This window comes from Diplotaxodon limnothrissa, linkage group LG3, assembly GCF_057381915.1.
Source record: "Diplotaxodon limnothrissa isolate DT_005_m linkage group LG3, D_limnothrissa_male_GT1.1, whole genome shotgun sequence".
NCBI classification, from domain to species: Eukaryota; Metazoa; Chordata; class Actinopteri; order Cichliformes; family Cichlidae; genus Diplotaxodon; species Diplotaxodon limnothrissa.
This window is the reverse complement of record NC_140598.1, coordinates 59,947,667-59,964,596: the sequence shown is the minus strand read 5'-3', so window position 1 is coordinate 59,964,596 and position 16,930 is coordinate 59,947,667. Positions and strand designations below refer to the sequence as shown.

Sequence of the window (16,930 nt, the reverse complement as noted above, 5' to 3'; positions counted from 1 at the left end):
AGTGGTCAATGTTCATGTTAAGCATGAGGATAGCATGTATACAAATCCCTATGAGCTTGAAGCTCAGGTTTTAGATGCTCTGGCGCTGTGGCTATGCCCACAAAAAGTAAAAGCTCCAAACATCCGTGAAAATCTTGTGCTTCTGAGGGGCAGTCAATCAGAAGAAAGCTGGGAGAAAGGACCTAAAACAGCCTGTTTCAGACGAAGTATGAACTGAGGGGCTGGACTGAGGCACGGGTGAAGATGAAGAAAAAAATGTGATTAATACAAAGTTACAGTAGTACAGTTTAAGAATAGAGAGGTGGAAAATTAGTGCGCTTTAAAAAGCACTAAAACAGTAATGGAAGGGTTAAAAAAGAGACCTCAGGTACAAGGCAATATTCTCCAATATTCACTATCCAAAAACCAAACCAGGAATATTTTGGGAATGGACAGTGACAAACAGTGGTGGGTGGACGAATGAATCGATAGCCTGATACTTGAAGGGAGAAGAGATCTAGAAGGCCGGAAAGACATTTTCACCTGTGAGTCAGTCCCTGTCAAACACCTGGATGCCCATCCCAAGCTGTGGGGAAAATAAAGAGAAGCTAGTCAGTGTGGTATCCAATGGAGGATCTCCGGTGGAGTTACCATGGGAGATAAACAAAGGTGATGAGCGAGGGATAGATAGATAGATAAATAAAAAGGGAGGATGGGAGAGAAAAGTAGAATGCTTACAAAGGTGCTAAAGAGCAATCGGCTGCACAGATGGTGAGAGAGAGAGTGTGAGAGATGGAAAAGAAAGGAAGAAAGAGTGGAGTGAAAGTGTGGACTCCGGAGATCCCAGAGGATAAAGAGAGGAGGAGAAAGGAGGGTCTGAAACAGGAAAAGAAAGCCAGCAGTAGATAGAGGTGCTATACCCAGAGGATGCGAAAATGCTGATAGGACAGAGGATGGGGGTGGAAGGAAAGTGAATGAACTTAAAAAAGCTTAGAAATCAAACTCTTAAAGCCAAGTGCAGCATTATGGAATGAAAGCAGCGTAGGAGAAACATGCCAAGAAAAAAAAGTGAGGCTAGGTTTGCTACGCTTTGCAAACCTAAGAATCTTAAGTCGAGCTAGACTCTCTTTGATGCTGTGTTATTACCCAGTTATTACCCAGGTTAAAGTCATACTAACGTCCTCACAGTGATGTCAACACGTATGCATCATGGAAGTAATGCGATTGCCAAGAAAGAAAGTCGGTTCATTTATGCACTCGTGACTTTTTTGTTTCTCTTTTCCTATAAATAACTGCGTCATTGTGCTGTGGCATGGAGCAGATCAGCACTGATGAGGTGTTACTGCTGCTTTGATAGTGACCTTTAGCTCATCTGCATTTTTGGTTCTCTTGACAATACCCCATAGGTTCTCTGTGGGGTTAAGGAGTGGGCTCGCCAATCAAGCTCAGTAATAACAGACGCGGTAAACCATTAGTAGTAGTTAAGTACTGTGGTCAGCAGAAGGAAGCATGAAGTGCTCTGGAACCTCCTGGCAGATGCTGTGTTGACTTTGGACTTGTAAAAAACAAAAACGCCACCATCACCAATATCAGCAGATGACATGACAGCCCAAATCATCACAGACTGTGGAAACTTCACACTGGACTTCTAACACCTTGGATTCTGAGCCTCTCCACTCTTCCTCCAAACTCTAGGATGCTGATTTCCAACTAAAATACAGTGTGTAATGCAGCAGTCCAGTTCTTTTTCTCTTTAGTCCACACAAGACGCTTCTGATGATGTATCTGGTTCTGCTTTCCTGAAGACATCTATGCGTGCTCACTCTTCATGTGTCAGCCCACCCCTCATTAATCTCTCAAGTTCTTCTGTCGAGTTTTCTTGACAATCCTCTCAAAGCTGAGGTCACCGTTGTTGCTTGCAGACCTTTTTCTATCACACTGTCTGTCTGAGCAACAGTCCTGTTACCGATCATCATCTATGGTTTTCCCTCTGTTGATGATCAACATCTGGACAGCTGTCGAACGAGCAGTGCACCGAATGATTGCGGCTGTGTGTGCTCACCCAAATAAAAAGTGTTTATGCTGTTTAAGTAGTAATTTAATCAAGCTTAAAATGAAACGTGCAAATTTAAGATACTTTGATGTTCTGGACCTCTTTGATAGTCAAAGGTTTGGAGATGCACAGTAGGAAAAGTTGCAGCAGATAAACAATCTTAAAGATAGTGAGATGGAAAAATGAACAGGTTAGATGATTTCGGCCTATCCAAGATTCACACAGCGCTTTAAAATGAGCAGGTAACGACAGGGTGAGTTAAACCTTCAGATGTTCAAGTGTGACCAGCGGTAGTGGAAGTTGCTTGGAAACTGATAACATAAACCACAGAAAGACGTTTTTCCCTCATCCCAAAACGTCTTCACGCTTGCTAAGTAGATGTCAGTTGACATAAAAGATTATCACAGACACCCACCAAACACAACAGCTTTACTCCTGGAAACGTTCCATCGGAAGGAGAATTGTTTCATTGTTGCAGCGACTTTTCCGAGAGTTAAAGTGACACAAACGTCCTCAAACTGCAGGTGATTACTGAAGGTAACAAGGCTGCCACGTCCATTATGCGATAGAGTATTAAAAACGATTCATCGCCTGCTTTCATCTCTGAATTATTGCCCATTAAATCCACAATTGGCGAGAATGCATTATTTATTCTTCACTAATCTCTTTTTCTTCTTCCTCCTCCCTTTGCATTTTCATCTTTTCTACTTCCTGTCTCTCTACTTCACACTACCTCCTTCTCCTTGCCTGCGTTTATGATTTTTTTTCCAGATCTCGGTAAATATCTTCAGGACTCTCCCACCCAGCGAGAATCCAGAGTTTGACCCTGAGGAAGATGAGCCGACACTGGAAGCCTCCTGGCCACACCTGCAGGTACACACCATACATCCGTGTGACATGCAGTCACGTGTTGCTGGAGATTTACAAGACTTCATCTAAGTTAACATGAAGGTGTAATGGGAAAAAAAGCACAGTTCAGGCAAAATATGCCTTTAGCACTGTTAATTCTCTCACAGTGGGGTTAAATTGCTTTTAATGCTGTGTTGAGTGTTTACCTCATTTAGATCATTTAAATGTTGGCTCAAGTTTTATGCCAACACATTATGAGTTTAGCCAGCATCAATAACAAATGCAAATCCTGCAAAAAACCCCCACAAATCCTGCATAGACTCGATGTTTACCCATATGACATTTAGACATGATGTACAGTCACTTTACAGCATCTTCAGGAAGAGATGAGTCAAAATGCGTGTGTGTCTTTGAAAGAATAGTTTGACATTTTGGATGCCACACTATCCACTGAAGATAAAAACACAGACACGCCAAATGTTGTGTAATGTTGTGGTGTTTGTTCCTCTTTCAGCTGGTGTATGAGTTCTTTCTGCGTTTCCTGGAGAGCCCGGACTTCCAGCCCTCCATGGCCAAACGCTACGTGGACCAGAAGTTTGTCTTGCAGGTAATCCTTTCCTCTTCATCTTCTGGAAAGATGCAAAACCAAAGCTTTGAAGGTGTAAAGAAATGAAGCCCTTCTCTTAAACATGCAGCTGTACTTCTCAAATTTCATCAACTATGACCTCTCAGTGCATGTATTAAAAATTGACTTTTTTTTATGTTTAATGTGTTATTAACTGTTATTGTAATATTCATCCTGCTGCATTTGGTACAAATGTTTGATTTTTCTCCAGAAGCTGAAGTTTGAGAGACTAATTGTAAGAGTGAGGAGGTCAGAATTAGAGCGCAGTACTCACAGGTACAGACTTTCATTCATAGCAAATGTGTGTGTGTGTGTGTGTGTGTGTGTGTGTGTGTGTGTGTGTGTGTGTGTGTGTGAGTAGCTCCTGGAGTTGTTTGACAGCGAGGACCCGAGGGAGAGGGAGTACCTAAAGACCATCCTGCACCGCGTCTACGGAAAACTGCTGGGCCTCCGAGCCTACATCCGCAAACAGATCAACAACATCTTCCTCAGGTACAAGCTACACCAAACCTCCATCCAACCCATGCTCATGATTTAAAAACGAATAATTCAACATCACATGACAGTCAAAGACGATGAGCAGGAAGGGGAGCGGGCTCAGAAACCACGTTTTGTGCATCTATCCTGCATAAATGATAATTATGCTACAGCCACAAAATGACCTCAGAGTTAGTACTTAAACCAGCGTGCACCTTGTGAGAATACTTGTCAAATGCTGGCTCTTTGTATCTCTAATTGAGGTTATAGCCTGAGCTCCAAAGGAGCTATTGCTCTTCTGCAAGAACAAACTTGGTTTATTGGTTTGGCTCTACTTTGCCAAGCCCTTACAGGGGTTTGCATGCTGTGTTAATTCAGAAAGAAACGAAAAGATCTTTTGGATCCTGCAGCAGTTCATTGTAGTGTCTGCTTGGTATTTTTGTTGTACTAGAACTTCTAGTTTATAAAGGAAATTATTAAGAGTGAAAACAGGACTGTTAATGTAACTAGTGTTGTAGCAAAAAGGTCAAATCTAGCTTTAATCTTTAATCAGTTGTATTCTTTCTCCTACAAACACAACATGAATGTGTTCAGCTCACTGAATGTTCATCCTACATGTGTCCTAAATCACAGATTGATCAATCAGTCGTGAAGATGATTATAGAAGATTATATTGGTTCAAAATTGACAAAAAGATGTAAGACTTGGAAACTATGATTCTTACAAGTGTGATGTTGATTGTCGACACATAGAAAGTACTGTGGAAACATTTAAAACATCACGTCACACATGACCTCTCTGACCTGTCCTTCAAGGTCGATCGATTGATCTGAAAGTCAAAGCGATAATAACGCTCTACAGAGCTATTTAAAAATATGTTTCTTATTGCCGTTGTTTGTACTGGCATCATATAGGTATACAGGAAATGATATGTGGTCATTCTAAACAGTAAATTACTTCATAGAATGTCTTTTACCATTAAAACTATGTTTTAAATTCTACTGCCTTTGTTTGTGTTGGTAACATTTGATACTGAATGATACTGTTATATGAGCCTTTCTTTCAAGATTCCCCAGGATGGGTTTTTAAGACAGTATAAATATAATAATCTTTAATTATAAAATGTAACTATAACAAAAACATTATTATACTCAAAATTATTTGAAGTATTTTCATGTCTTTTGTCTTGTGTCCCTCAAACCTAACTAGTCATGGCAGATGGCTGGTTGTCCCAAAGGCTTCTTCCTGTTAAAAGGGAGTTTGTCATTCCCACTGTCACCAGTGTTTCTGTATCATTGTAGGGTCTTTACCTTACAATATAAAGTGCTTTGAGGTGACTGCTGTTGTGATTTTGTGCGATATAAATAAAACAAAATAAAATTGAATTGAAAATATTAAAATAGGTTTAACAAGCCTGCACTTTGCTCTTCTTTTTTCTGCACTACAAACTTTTTAAAGTACGTTAAAAACTATGTTAAAAGAGAACAAAGAAAACAAAATGCAATACTTTTCTTTTAAATAGTGATACTGCCCAGAGAGTGAGCTGCCTCAGTGAAGGCGCTTCTTGCTTTTCATTTTTTCCTTTTGCTGAATGTAGTTTCAGCTAAAATGTGTATAAACTTCACATTCAACTGTGAATGTCACGGAGGTGTGCTTCAGACATGGTTTGATAGGAAATTTGTGAATACTAGCAACTTTCATGCACGCACAGGTCATTTTACAGGAAGATAAAACTGTTTATTTAATGTTTATCTAATTCCTGTTTTTAGTGTTGTTTAACTATCAGCTGTAGCTTGATTTAATAGTGCTTTTGCCTGTGTGTGTCCTGTCTCTGACCTTCAGGTTCATATATGAAACTGAGCACTTCAATGGAGTTGCGGAACTGTTGGAAATCCTCGGCAGGTTTGTCTGCAAAAGCACACGTTTGAACTATACGCTGCTGCTGTGCTGCACACACACACATATACTCTATACTTGCCAGCTGTTCCTGTTTATGAGACAGCCGGCACCAAAAACTGGTTACAAAGCACAGCCGCTGCTGCATCTGCACGGCACATAAAACAATATGCATTTTTATTTTTCCTTCTTTCTTATCAAGTAAAGACAACCCAGGGTGACGGCAAGGGAAATGAGAGTAAGCAAGGGAGGGGAATGAGTAAAGGGGTGAGGTGGGCGATGGTGCAGAAAGGAGAGAAGCGGGAGGAGGTGGGGGTTAAAGATATAAACGAAATATGACTCACAGGTTTGTTTAATTTCTTGCCTTCTTTTGTGAGGGAAAATATGAGGAAGACAGAAATGAAGAGGCAGCGAAGAAGAAAGGCAAACTGATAAACAAACACGCGTTTCTTATGTTGAGCCTCACATGTAAACAACCAGGAGCAAGAATGGACGAATCAGTGAAATGTGCATGCTGTCATTGTGAGATATAAAAAACTACTATCAACACCGTGTCTTCGTGGTAGCTGCTGAGCTTGTGGTTAGCCTAGCATATCAGACTAGGTTAAGGAGAAAGCGATAGCCTGGCTTTGTCCAAGATGGGGAAAAAAAGCCTCTTTATCAACACCTGTGGACCCGTTATGGTTACATTTGATATTCTTAGCAATAATATTTAGCAATAGACTTTATTTCCTAAGGAGACTGAGGTCAAGCGACATCTCCCCACTCTTTTGGACAAAGTGTCATACAGGGGTGGCCAGTGCTCTGTTTTTGCTGTGGACTGTGGTCTGCTGGTGCGGACACCTTTCCCCTGTGACAGGGGCAGAGTAGACAAACTTATCGAGAAAGCCGGCTCAGTGGTCGGTTCTGATCTTGAGACAGTCCAGCAGGTGGCCATGAGAAGAATGCTCTCAAATCAGTTATGATCAACACCCACTCCATGCGCTGGTAGTTATAGAGTAATAGCACAGTAGCACCTTCTGTCAAAGACTGATTGCACCAAGGTGCAAGACTGAGTACCTCTGGAGGTCCTTTATACCAGCTCCTGTAAGACTGTTCAGTGTACAATAATAATAATAATAGCAATAATATAGTAATAATATTTTATCCACATGTTTAGATATTTGCAGATATTAGTTCTAGCTGTTTTATTTATTTGCATACATCTATTTATTGCTCTGTTGTTAATTAGCTGAAGGGGTTGTAACTTTAGAATTAGCACCAAAGAAAGAGCTACTGTTAGTATTGTTGGCTAGCAACAAATAAACATTTCCAGTCATATTGCTTTCACTCAAAAAACCCCTAAATTTGTTATCTGCAGGAGACACAAAAATAGTTCTGGATTTAAGTAGATGTACTGCTTCCAGTAGATTAGCTTAGATGCTTAGTAGCTTAGATGAGTACTTAGCATTATATCAATTTTGCACTGATGAGGATTAGGGCCACTGAAAAAAATATTTGGGGGAATTCTGACCATAATCCTCTTCTGTAGCCATGAAAGCCATTTTAAAACAGAACAGACTCCAGAGAAAAGTCTGAATTAAGTTAGCTTAATGTTTTTAGCTCATCCGGCTAAAGTACAGATGAGCTAATGTGATGGCAAGGCGCCCATCTGTCTACAGTGCAAAAGAACAGCATCCTTGCAAACAGTCATCGCATAATGAGTCTTCACTCAAACTGTTGTGAAGTAACCTGTGAGCTGATGAGTTGCAATGCTACTGATGTTCTGGTTTGATGCTGACATATAATCTAAAGCTACATAACAACCTAGCTTTTTAGCAGGCTATATAGCGGTAGCCTAATGGTCTTGTTATGCTAACAAGGGCACTCTAGTAAGTCTAAGGCAGAGAAACCCACAAAGGCACAAGTTTAAAGTCACAGACAGGGAGTAAAAGATGCACATGGCCCCCAGGATTACAGGCCCGTGGCATTGACCTCCCACATCATGAAGACCCTGGAAAGGCTCATCCTGGACCAGCTGCGACCCATAGTAAGACCACACCTGGATCCCCTTCAGTTCGCTTATCAGCCTCGTCTCGGAACTGAGGACGCCATCATCTACCTGCTCAATCGTGTCTACACCCATCTGGACCAGCCGGCGAGCACTGTGAGGGTCATGTTTTTTGACTTTTCCAGTGCTTTCAACACCATCAGGCCGACCCTCCTGGGTGATAAGTTAGCAGCGATGCAGGTGGATGCTTCTCTGGTGTCCTGGATTGTTGATTACCTGACAGGAAGACCACAATATGTACGTCTCCCACAGTGTGTGTCTGACAAGGTGATCAGCAACACAGGGGCACCACAGGGGACTGTCCTCTCCCCCTTCCTCTTCACCCTCTACACCACAGACTTCAGCCACTGCACAGAGACATGCCATCTTCAGAAGTTTTCTGATGACACTGCGGTGGTTGGATGCATCAGCAGGGATGATGAGACAGAGTACCGGGCTGTGGTCGACTCCTTTGTCACGTGGTGTGAGCAGAATCATCTGCAGCTCAACGTGGCAAAGACCAAGGAACTGATCGTGGACTTCAGGAAGACCAGGAAACACTTGACCCCTGTTTCAATTCAGGGGGTCAGTGTTGACATTGTGGAGGACTATAAATACCTTGGAGTACACATTGACAATAAACTGGACTGGGCTAAAAACACCACAGCACTTTACAGGAAGGGCCAGAGTCGTCTCTATTTTTTGAGGCGACTGAGGTCCTTCAACATCTGCCAGAAAATGCTGAGGATTTTCTATGAGTCTGTTGTGGCCAGTGCGATCCTCTATGCTGTTGCATGCTGGGGGAGCAGGCTGAGGGTCGCAGATGCCAACAGACTTAATAAACTAATCCGTAAGGCCAGCAATGTTGTGGGGATGGAGCTGGACTCCCTCAAGGTGGTGTCGGAGAGGCGGATGCTGTCCAAGATAAAGACAATGTTGGATAACACCTCCCACCCACTCCATGACATGCTGGTCAGTCACAGGAGCTCGTTCAGTGAGAGACTGAGATTACCGAAAAGCACCACTGAACGACACAGGAAATCATTCCTGCCTGTGGCCATCTCCCTGTACAACGCATCCACTTAACACACTGTTTGCTGCTACAACTACACATGTTTCTTTTCCAACTATTTATTTATGAGTGACTTATGTATGTATGTATGTATATATATGTATATATTGTACTATTCTTAGTTAGTGTATTGTCTGTCTTGTCTTAATGTTGGTTTAAAATGGAGCACTGTAACAAAAAATAATTTCCCCCAGGGATCAATAAAGTATTCTGATTCTGATTCTGATTCTGATTGACATCAGCTTCTTGATGTCGGATAGTGAAGCCTCGCTGTGAAGCTGCATCCGTGTTTTAAGTCTGTAGCCAGAGCAGATAAACAGATGTGCTAATGATAATTTAGAAATGGAAAGACTAAGACAACAACCCAAAGAAGTAATAAGCAATAAGAACGCAAACAAATCAGTATCAGAAACAATAAATATTAATCCCTCTCAGGGGAATTTCGGCTAATGGAGTCTAGCCTCTGCCCTGTGTGTTTGTCTTTCCTTGTCTGATGTTATACTTAGGAGTTAAAAAGAAGGATGTATCCAGACTGAGAGTGTTTTTTTTCCTGCCATAAGAGACCAACAGTAACTTTTCAGCTCTTAACAATAGTGAGGCGATCTCGGAAACAAGTGGCGGCTCAAGGAAGGCGAGGGAGAGGACGAGTCCAAGGTGAGGGAAAAAGGAGGAATGGAGGGATAGATGGAGCCGGAGAGGGGACGAGTGAGTGAACAGTGAGTCAGAAGTGGAGGAAGGAGGGAGCAGGAGAGGAGAGAGAGGTTTGTATTCATGTTGGTGGTAACAGAGGTATTTATAGCTCCTCCCACACATGGAGAGTGCGGGAGAGAGATGGGTGAGAGAGGATGCGGTGCATAGATAGAGGAGACGAGGAGGCGTTCAGAAAGAGGGCGAGAAAGGAAGCAGAGAGACAGATTAGAGGAAAAGCAGGAGGGAGATATTACTGAAGGACTCCTCTGTTAAACTGACAACAGCGCTATTAGAAATGAAGACAGACGGACGGACTGATGCAGACAAACACATGAATCGCCCGTGAAAAAAACTGACGGGCGGCTCGTTTTACAGCTAAATGAGCGTCGCACTTTCCAAGTTTAGTTCCCACTCTTCTGCTGCTCATACTTTTCTCTCTGTGGGCAGCCGGTGCAGCTGTGAACAGAGCAGACCACGCGCTCGTCCAGTCACTCGGAAACGGACACAGTACGAAAATAGAGTCTGAGAGCACAGATGAATGCACAGGCGTACACATGTGTGACTCAGAGGAGGGTTTTTTCTTTTTTGAAGCAACACATGATGCTGTGGTGTAAATAAATATTACCATTCGCACCATTCATTGATTGAAACGTGTTCGTTAGAAGATCGCGTTTGGTAACAGGTGACTGGGATGTTTTTGGACAGGTGGCCTTAAAGTTGGAGGGTCGTGGTGCTGATTTTTAAACAGGATGACTTAAGTAAAAGGCGTACATGTGCTTTTTGTCATAAAAAAAAACCCCACATACCCCCGAGAAACGACGGTCACTTTTAACTGCCTTCTCATCTCCTCTGTTCCAGCATCATAAACGGCTTCGCCCTGCCGCTGAAGTCTGAACATAAGCAGTTCCTGGTTCGGGTCCTCATCCCGCTACACACGGCAAAGTCCCTTTCCATCTTCCACGCGCAGGTCGGTGACTATCCTACCCTCACTACCAGTTTATATTTGTGCTTTAACGTTAGACTCTTTAACAAAGCTCGGCCCTGTCGTCAGCTTCTTTTGATTTTATGTACCATGGGAAACAGTTTTCGACACCTATTTATCACCACGAATGCAGTCACATTTTTTGATGTCGTTTGATGCCCTAATTACATCCGAATGAAGAGGAGAGTATGTGTTTGAATGACTGATGTTCCTTGCAGCCGTACTTTCCTGTGTCCTTATGTGTATTTTGCTTGTATTTGTTACATTTTCAAGCAAAAATACCTGCCTTCACTCAGTTTCAGTCCATTTTAGAGGATTCTTTAGATACTTTGTTACTGTAATATACTGGGATATTTATAATTAGAGCTATTTTGTTATATTTTGTAACTTCTTAATATATTGTATTAATTAATTTAGTTTAGTTAGTTACTGTTCTTACTGTCTTGGAGCAAATGTGACCACATCATTTCCTCTGGGATTAATAAAGTACTCTGATTCTGGTACTAGCAGCCTTTAGTAAAACACATAATTTGCTCCCATTTCTTGAGCTGAATCTATGAAAACTCACACAGATAACCCAGTTTGACATGCAAAAAATAGCATTTTTTCACCATCGAGGTGATTCCCGAAGAGTATATCTTGGGAAAAATTGAGGAAGTGGGTAAGTCGTGGGGAAAAGAAGAAGTGGCAGGCCTGAAAACTATTTATAGTAGATGAGCAGTGTATAAAATTCATGTCTTAAGATAAAATTAGCAAAAAAATAAAGACCTCGCACAGGACCTGAGAGATATAGCTATCTGTAAAACATGATGGAGGCTCTGTCGTGGTTTGGGGCTGCATTTAAGTCAGGAGTATTGGAAAACTTGTCAAAACTGATCAAATTATGAACATAGAAAAGTTCTGTCAGATTTAGAGGCACCATGCAATGCCATCTGGAAAGTGGGTGATTGAAAAAGACTTAATTATTCAGCCTGACAGTGATCTCAAACAAACTCCCCATGCAGTGAAAAAACCTACTTGGACAGAAAAAACACAGTAATAATACATTTTATTTAATAAAGCACCTTTCAAAACATTCAAGGACACTGTACACAGCAGAATAGAGACAAGCAACAACAACAACAAACATAACAATTTACAAATTTATAAGGATAAAACATGGAGCAATTAAATAAAATAAATTAAAATAGCAGGATGGAAAAGCTTATGTGGAATAGGCTTTTGTGAACAGGTGAGTTTTGAGTCTGGCCTTAAAAAGAGAAAGGGAAGCGATGTTTCTCATCTCAGGAGGAAGGGAGTTCCAAAGGCGGGGGGCAGAGCGACAGAAAGCCCTGCGCCCCGTGGTAGGTAGCCGAGGGGAAGGGATGGAAAGAGAGACACCGAGCGGGAATGGTGATCTGAACCAGGTCAGAGAGGTATGAAGGCGAGAGATGATGGATAGCCTTGAATGTATACAAAAGTATCTTGAAATTGATGCGGTATTTAACCGGAAGCCAATGAAGCTGCTGCAGAACACGGGTGATGTGGTGCATAGAAGGGGTCCTGGTGATAATATGGGCAGCAGAGTTCAGGTCACGTTGAAGCTTATGGAGAGATTTTTGACTAAGACCAAAAAGAAGAGAGTTGCAGTAGTCGATCCGGGAAGTGACCAGGCTATGAACAAGAATGGCAGTGGCGTGTGGGGAGAGAAAAGGATGGAGACGACTAATGTTATGAGTAGTGAAGCACCGTCAGTCGTGGATTGGCCTCCCCAGAGCCCAGACATCAACATAGAGCAGTGTGAGATCATCTTGACAGAGAACAGAACAGATCTTTCAGTCCCCTTCAGGAAAACTGGAGAATTATTCCTTAAGACTACTTAAAGAAATTATTACAAGAAAGCTTACCTCACAAGTAAGTGTTTAACAATCAAGGTGGTCATACCAAAAATTAACTTTTAAACTTTTTAGAATTGCACAAACTCTGTTTTTGCCTGATATACTGTATTTCTTTCTATTTGTGTTTCAACTGGTTTGAATAAAATAACATATAAAAAATGAAGGGTAGCTCAAGACTTTTGCACAGTTTTATATTCATGTCTTTGTAAACTAAATCTATAGAAAAAGATCTCCAGGTAGAAGCAAGCTTGTTGCTTTTATTCTTGACAGACACTTTAATCGGCTATCCTAAACTCTACCTGTCACCATGACCATTGTCTGATTGGTCTCCTGCACTTAAAAACATCTAAACAAACATCTGGCTTGAATATATGTATGAACCCAAGAAGAAGTAAGTGAGCTTAATGTGTCTAAAATTGTTCCTGGTAATACTTAGACATTTTAGCAATGTGTCAAATGTACCACTAGGAGGCAGGGTTGAGTCACAGATAGTGCCGCTGAGAGACGCACTCACATCTGAGTTACATTCGTGTGTGAGTGCCTTTGATTTTTTTTGGTGTTTGTGTACGAGTATGTGTGTCTGGGTTATTATAATACTTGGTGACACAGATGGCTGCCAGTCTATTGTGTTTGTGCACGCCTGTGCATTTTATTTGTGCCATACTTTGTTTGCTTATGCAGAAGATACAGTTTGTTCCCCACAAAATGTGTGTCTGTGTGTATTCTGGGTCTCAGCATCACTGTGCCCTACATTTCTCCCCATCTCTCCTCTCCCTGTGGTTCACACACATAAATTATTCACACACTCACACACACTCGGTTTGACAGGGTCACGGGAGAAGCAGGGTCTTGTGGATGGCAGTTTTGTACTCAGTAGGTGTGGCTGTTCAGGACTGACCTAGTTCTGGATGCCGGTATCAAAATATGATATCACAGCAAACTGTTTAAACATCTTAGAAGATGAGCACTGAAATACATTTGAATGTATTGATATCACTGACTTAGAGTATGTGGCCCCAGTGTGGGTTCAGTAAAGCTAATCATCTATTCAGCCATCCATTTTCCTAACAGCTTCTCTCACTTAGGGTTACAGGGGGCTGGGCTGGAGTCTCTCGAAACTATCATAGGGAGTGGAAGCAGGTTACACTCTGGAGGTCACCAGCCCATCGTGTGGCTAGCACAGACAGATAATCACACTCTCACATTCACACCTACGGCCAGTTTAAAATCACAGCTTAAACTGAGCTTCACGACTTTGGCTGTCTGATGAAAATAACACAAGTAACATCAGTAACATGTCCACATCGTCTCACACAAACATGTTTCATTAAATGCAGATATATTTGCTTCAACATAAATTAAACACAACATTGCTAAACAATTTTTCTCTTATTTGGCTGCTGCAAGCTTCTTAAAACAACAATGGATTGTGTTTCAGCAGTAGATATAAACTCATATACAGGAACAGGAACTTCCAGGGTGGCAAGTGTTTATGATCGGAATCTGATTATAAAATGGGGAAGCAAGGGATGCAGTACGGGGGCTTTTTTATTATTCACTTGTGCACTGGCAAAATTATTCATGAACACAAATGGAGTTCTCTGCTCTCCTAACCCCTTAACCATTACCAGTCATTAACTGTGTCACCAGTGTAATTAAAAAGTGTGTTCCTTAGCGATTTATGGCTGTTATTTTCGGCTGCAGGTCCATGGACTACTGTTTGCAGCTCAGATTTTAAAAATATACATATTTTCATTTCTTAAGCATATAGTTAGGCTTTGAGCAGTTACTGTGGATACTGAAGTGTGAGATGTACTGAAGTGACTGAAGTCTATCATTATTTGATAGTAATAACTTTATTTTTATGAACCAACCTTCTTGGACGGTCTCATTCCTCTGATTTCAGTATTTTTATTTTCTTTAATTCCAAAGTGTGGAAACAGTATAGAGACACTACAAAGATGATTTGGTCATAGGCTTTATTTAGCTGTAATATTTGTATTCCAATACTGTATTTAAAGAGCAAAAAACTGATATGCTATAAGTTAATTCTCACATGTGCAACCAGAAAAAGTTTTAGGCCTCTTAGCTTGACATGTTCCAGTCATTGCTAACTGGACACAGGCATGCGCATGATATAGACAGATTTCAATGGAACCAGGGGCAAGCAGAGCTGCTTTTAGAGACACTAGCCAACTGTGGCCAGAAGATGACAGTAATTTAAAAGATGGTGCAAACAGGCAATGAGAGAAGCTTATGGAACAGATTGTTTGAGATGCAAGGACAGAGATAGCACTCACTTGGGTTTTAATTCATGTCTTTTGCTCGGTTTTTTTGGGCAAGCAGGGCTTGCCTTGCATTTCCATTATCAAGTAGAGCTGACTTCAGCTCCAAAAATAGAGCTTAATTTGACCTGTCACCCTGACAAATCAATATCAGTAAAATCTTTACAAAGGTCCACAGAAGTCTACTACATAATCCCTGCCTAACAATGACCTCATGCAACCGCAAACCTTGACTCGACAGCAGAATCCAATGTCATATTTACCCCAAGTTTCTCAAACGCCTCACTAATGCTTTAAATAGTTTGCCCACTTTATTTTAATCCTCTTCTTTTCTCCTGCTTTCTTTATATTCCAGCTTTCAACACTTCCTTTTTTAGCCGCCACTCCCTCTTACACTGTATTTTTGTAAACATGTTGTGCCACGGGTGCAGCAATAGGAAAGTCTTGGATGAAGGGAGAGAAGAAGATGAACAAGAAAGATAGCCAGTATGGAGAAAAAGGGAGATTAGACAGAAAAATCTGTAAGAGATGAAAGCTCAGACAGTGAGGCAGACAATGATGCTGCAGTTCAACAAGGTGGCAAAGGAAGGAACAACAAAGAAGAAAACTGTCCTACAAAAAGATCTAAAAACATCATCAATAATATGACAGTATAATCCCAAAAAACTTTTAATTGAGTCACTTCGGCTCTAACTTATGAAGATAAAATGAACCACTAGTGTAATACTGGGAACCAGTCAAAGGATAGACGGAGGGGGAGAGACAAGAGGTCTAACCTCTATCTCACATTGCCCTTAAGGGACTTTGCGTGTGTGACATCACTCCTTCCGAAGTAAACACACGTACACACAGTCTCCGTCGCCACGGTGCCCACTCGCCACGGCAACCGGCCTGGGCGGAGGGGGCAACCGCAGAACACACATATGCAAACACACAAATGCACACACAATATCAGAATAATAGGAAATGATTGCCGCTAATATAAGAGGAGACAAAAGCTGATGTAGCTGCAGACACACACTCACACGTACGCGCACTCGCGCACATTTGGAAAACTTGTCTTTCCGATCTTTAGCAGTGTGTAATCCTGAGGGATAAGTGCTAAATTCCCCATTGTCTCGTTGACAGCGCCAGAGAGAGAGAGAGTGCGTAGGTGTGAGTGTGACAGTTTGTGTGTGCGTAACCCCGTGTTCTCTGTCGTTACAGCTGGCCTACTGTGTGGTGCAGTTTATGGAGAAAGATGCCACAGTCACTGAATATGTAAGACTGCTTCTTCATTCGCTGTACTTATTCCAACACGTTTTATAAAGATTTTCAGTTTTTTCCTAAGAACTGAAAATATGGGAGAAAATAATGCATGTGAATAATCATAGACGCTTTAAAGCTGTATGAATCATTTCTTTAAGGTAAACAGTGGGTCATCTGACTATTTGTGAAGTGAGGAAAGACAACTGTAGAGATAAACTCACAAAAAGTTATTGGACGAATAGAATTTCATTTATAAACCGTCAAAACAAAGTCGCCTGAAAGCGTTCTTAATTGCAAAGTAAAGACCGGCAAAAATACGACCTGATATCACCACAAAGTGTGTCCATGTCACGCTTTTCCTCTCCAAAACGCGAAGGGAAAAAACACGCAGAAGTTGCAGTAAGTTGCAAACAATAAAAGTTGCAAACAATATAATAATCATGCGAAAGCTTTAAACTGACATTATTGACACATTTACATGTAAACACATATTAACTTAATCATTTCTGACTATTAAGAACCCTGAAATATACTCTATATGTTTTTTGATTTCTTGGCTTTAAAGATATTATCTCCCCCTGCTGGCGCTGCAACATGCGTGCATGTCTATTTCACATTTTGGAGAGGCAAAGCATGGACACGGTGGACCGGTGTGTCTATTACACGTTTTGCTGATACTGGGTTGAATAATACAGAGGAAACTCTAACAATCAGATGAGCCCCTATGAGCAAACACTTGGCGACAGTGGGAAAGAAAAACTCTCAGCGAGGGGCAGCCATATGTTGTGAATTTCCTGAAACTAAGTCATTTGATCTTTTTCTGATTTGATTTTGGGGCCCACAACTTCATTATTTTGGTTTAGATATG

The 16,930-nt window shown here is 41.4% G+C and overlaps 1 protein-coding gene across 1 annotated transcript in view; it reads left to right on the top strand.

Moving 5' to 3' along the window:
• Positions 1 to 16,930, top strand: part of ppp2r5b (protein phosphatase 2, regulatory subunit B', beta) — a 46,694-nt gene that overhangs the window by 27,075 nt on the left and 2,689 nt on the right. The window contains exons 3-8 of the mRNA XM_085351016.1: positions 2,804 to 2,905; positions 3,396 to 3,488; positions 3,868 to 3,998; positions 5,826 to 5,885; positions 10,529 to 10,637; positions 16,021 to 16,074. Of these exons, the coding sequence (XP_085207142.1) occupies positions 2,804 to 2,905; positions 3,396 to 3,488; positions 3,868 to 3,998; positions 5,826 to 5,885; positions 10,529 to 10,637; positions 16,021 to 16,074 (549 nt within the window). The remainder of the gene's footprint in view (positions 1 to 2,803; positions 2,906 to 3,395; positions 3,489 to 3,867; positions 3,999 to 5,825; positions 5,886 to 10,528; positions 10,638 to 16,020; positions 16,075 to 16,930) is intronic.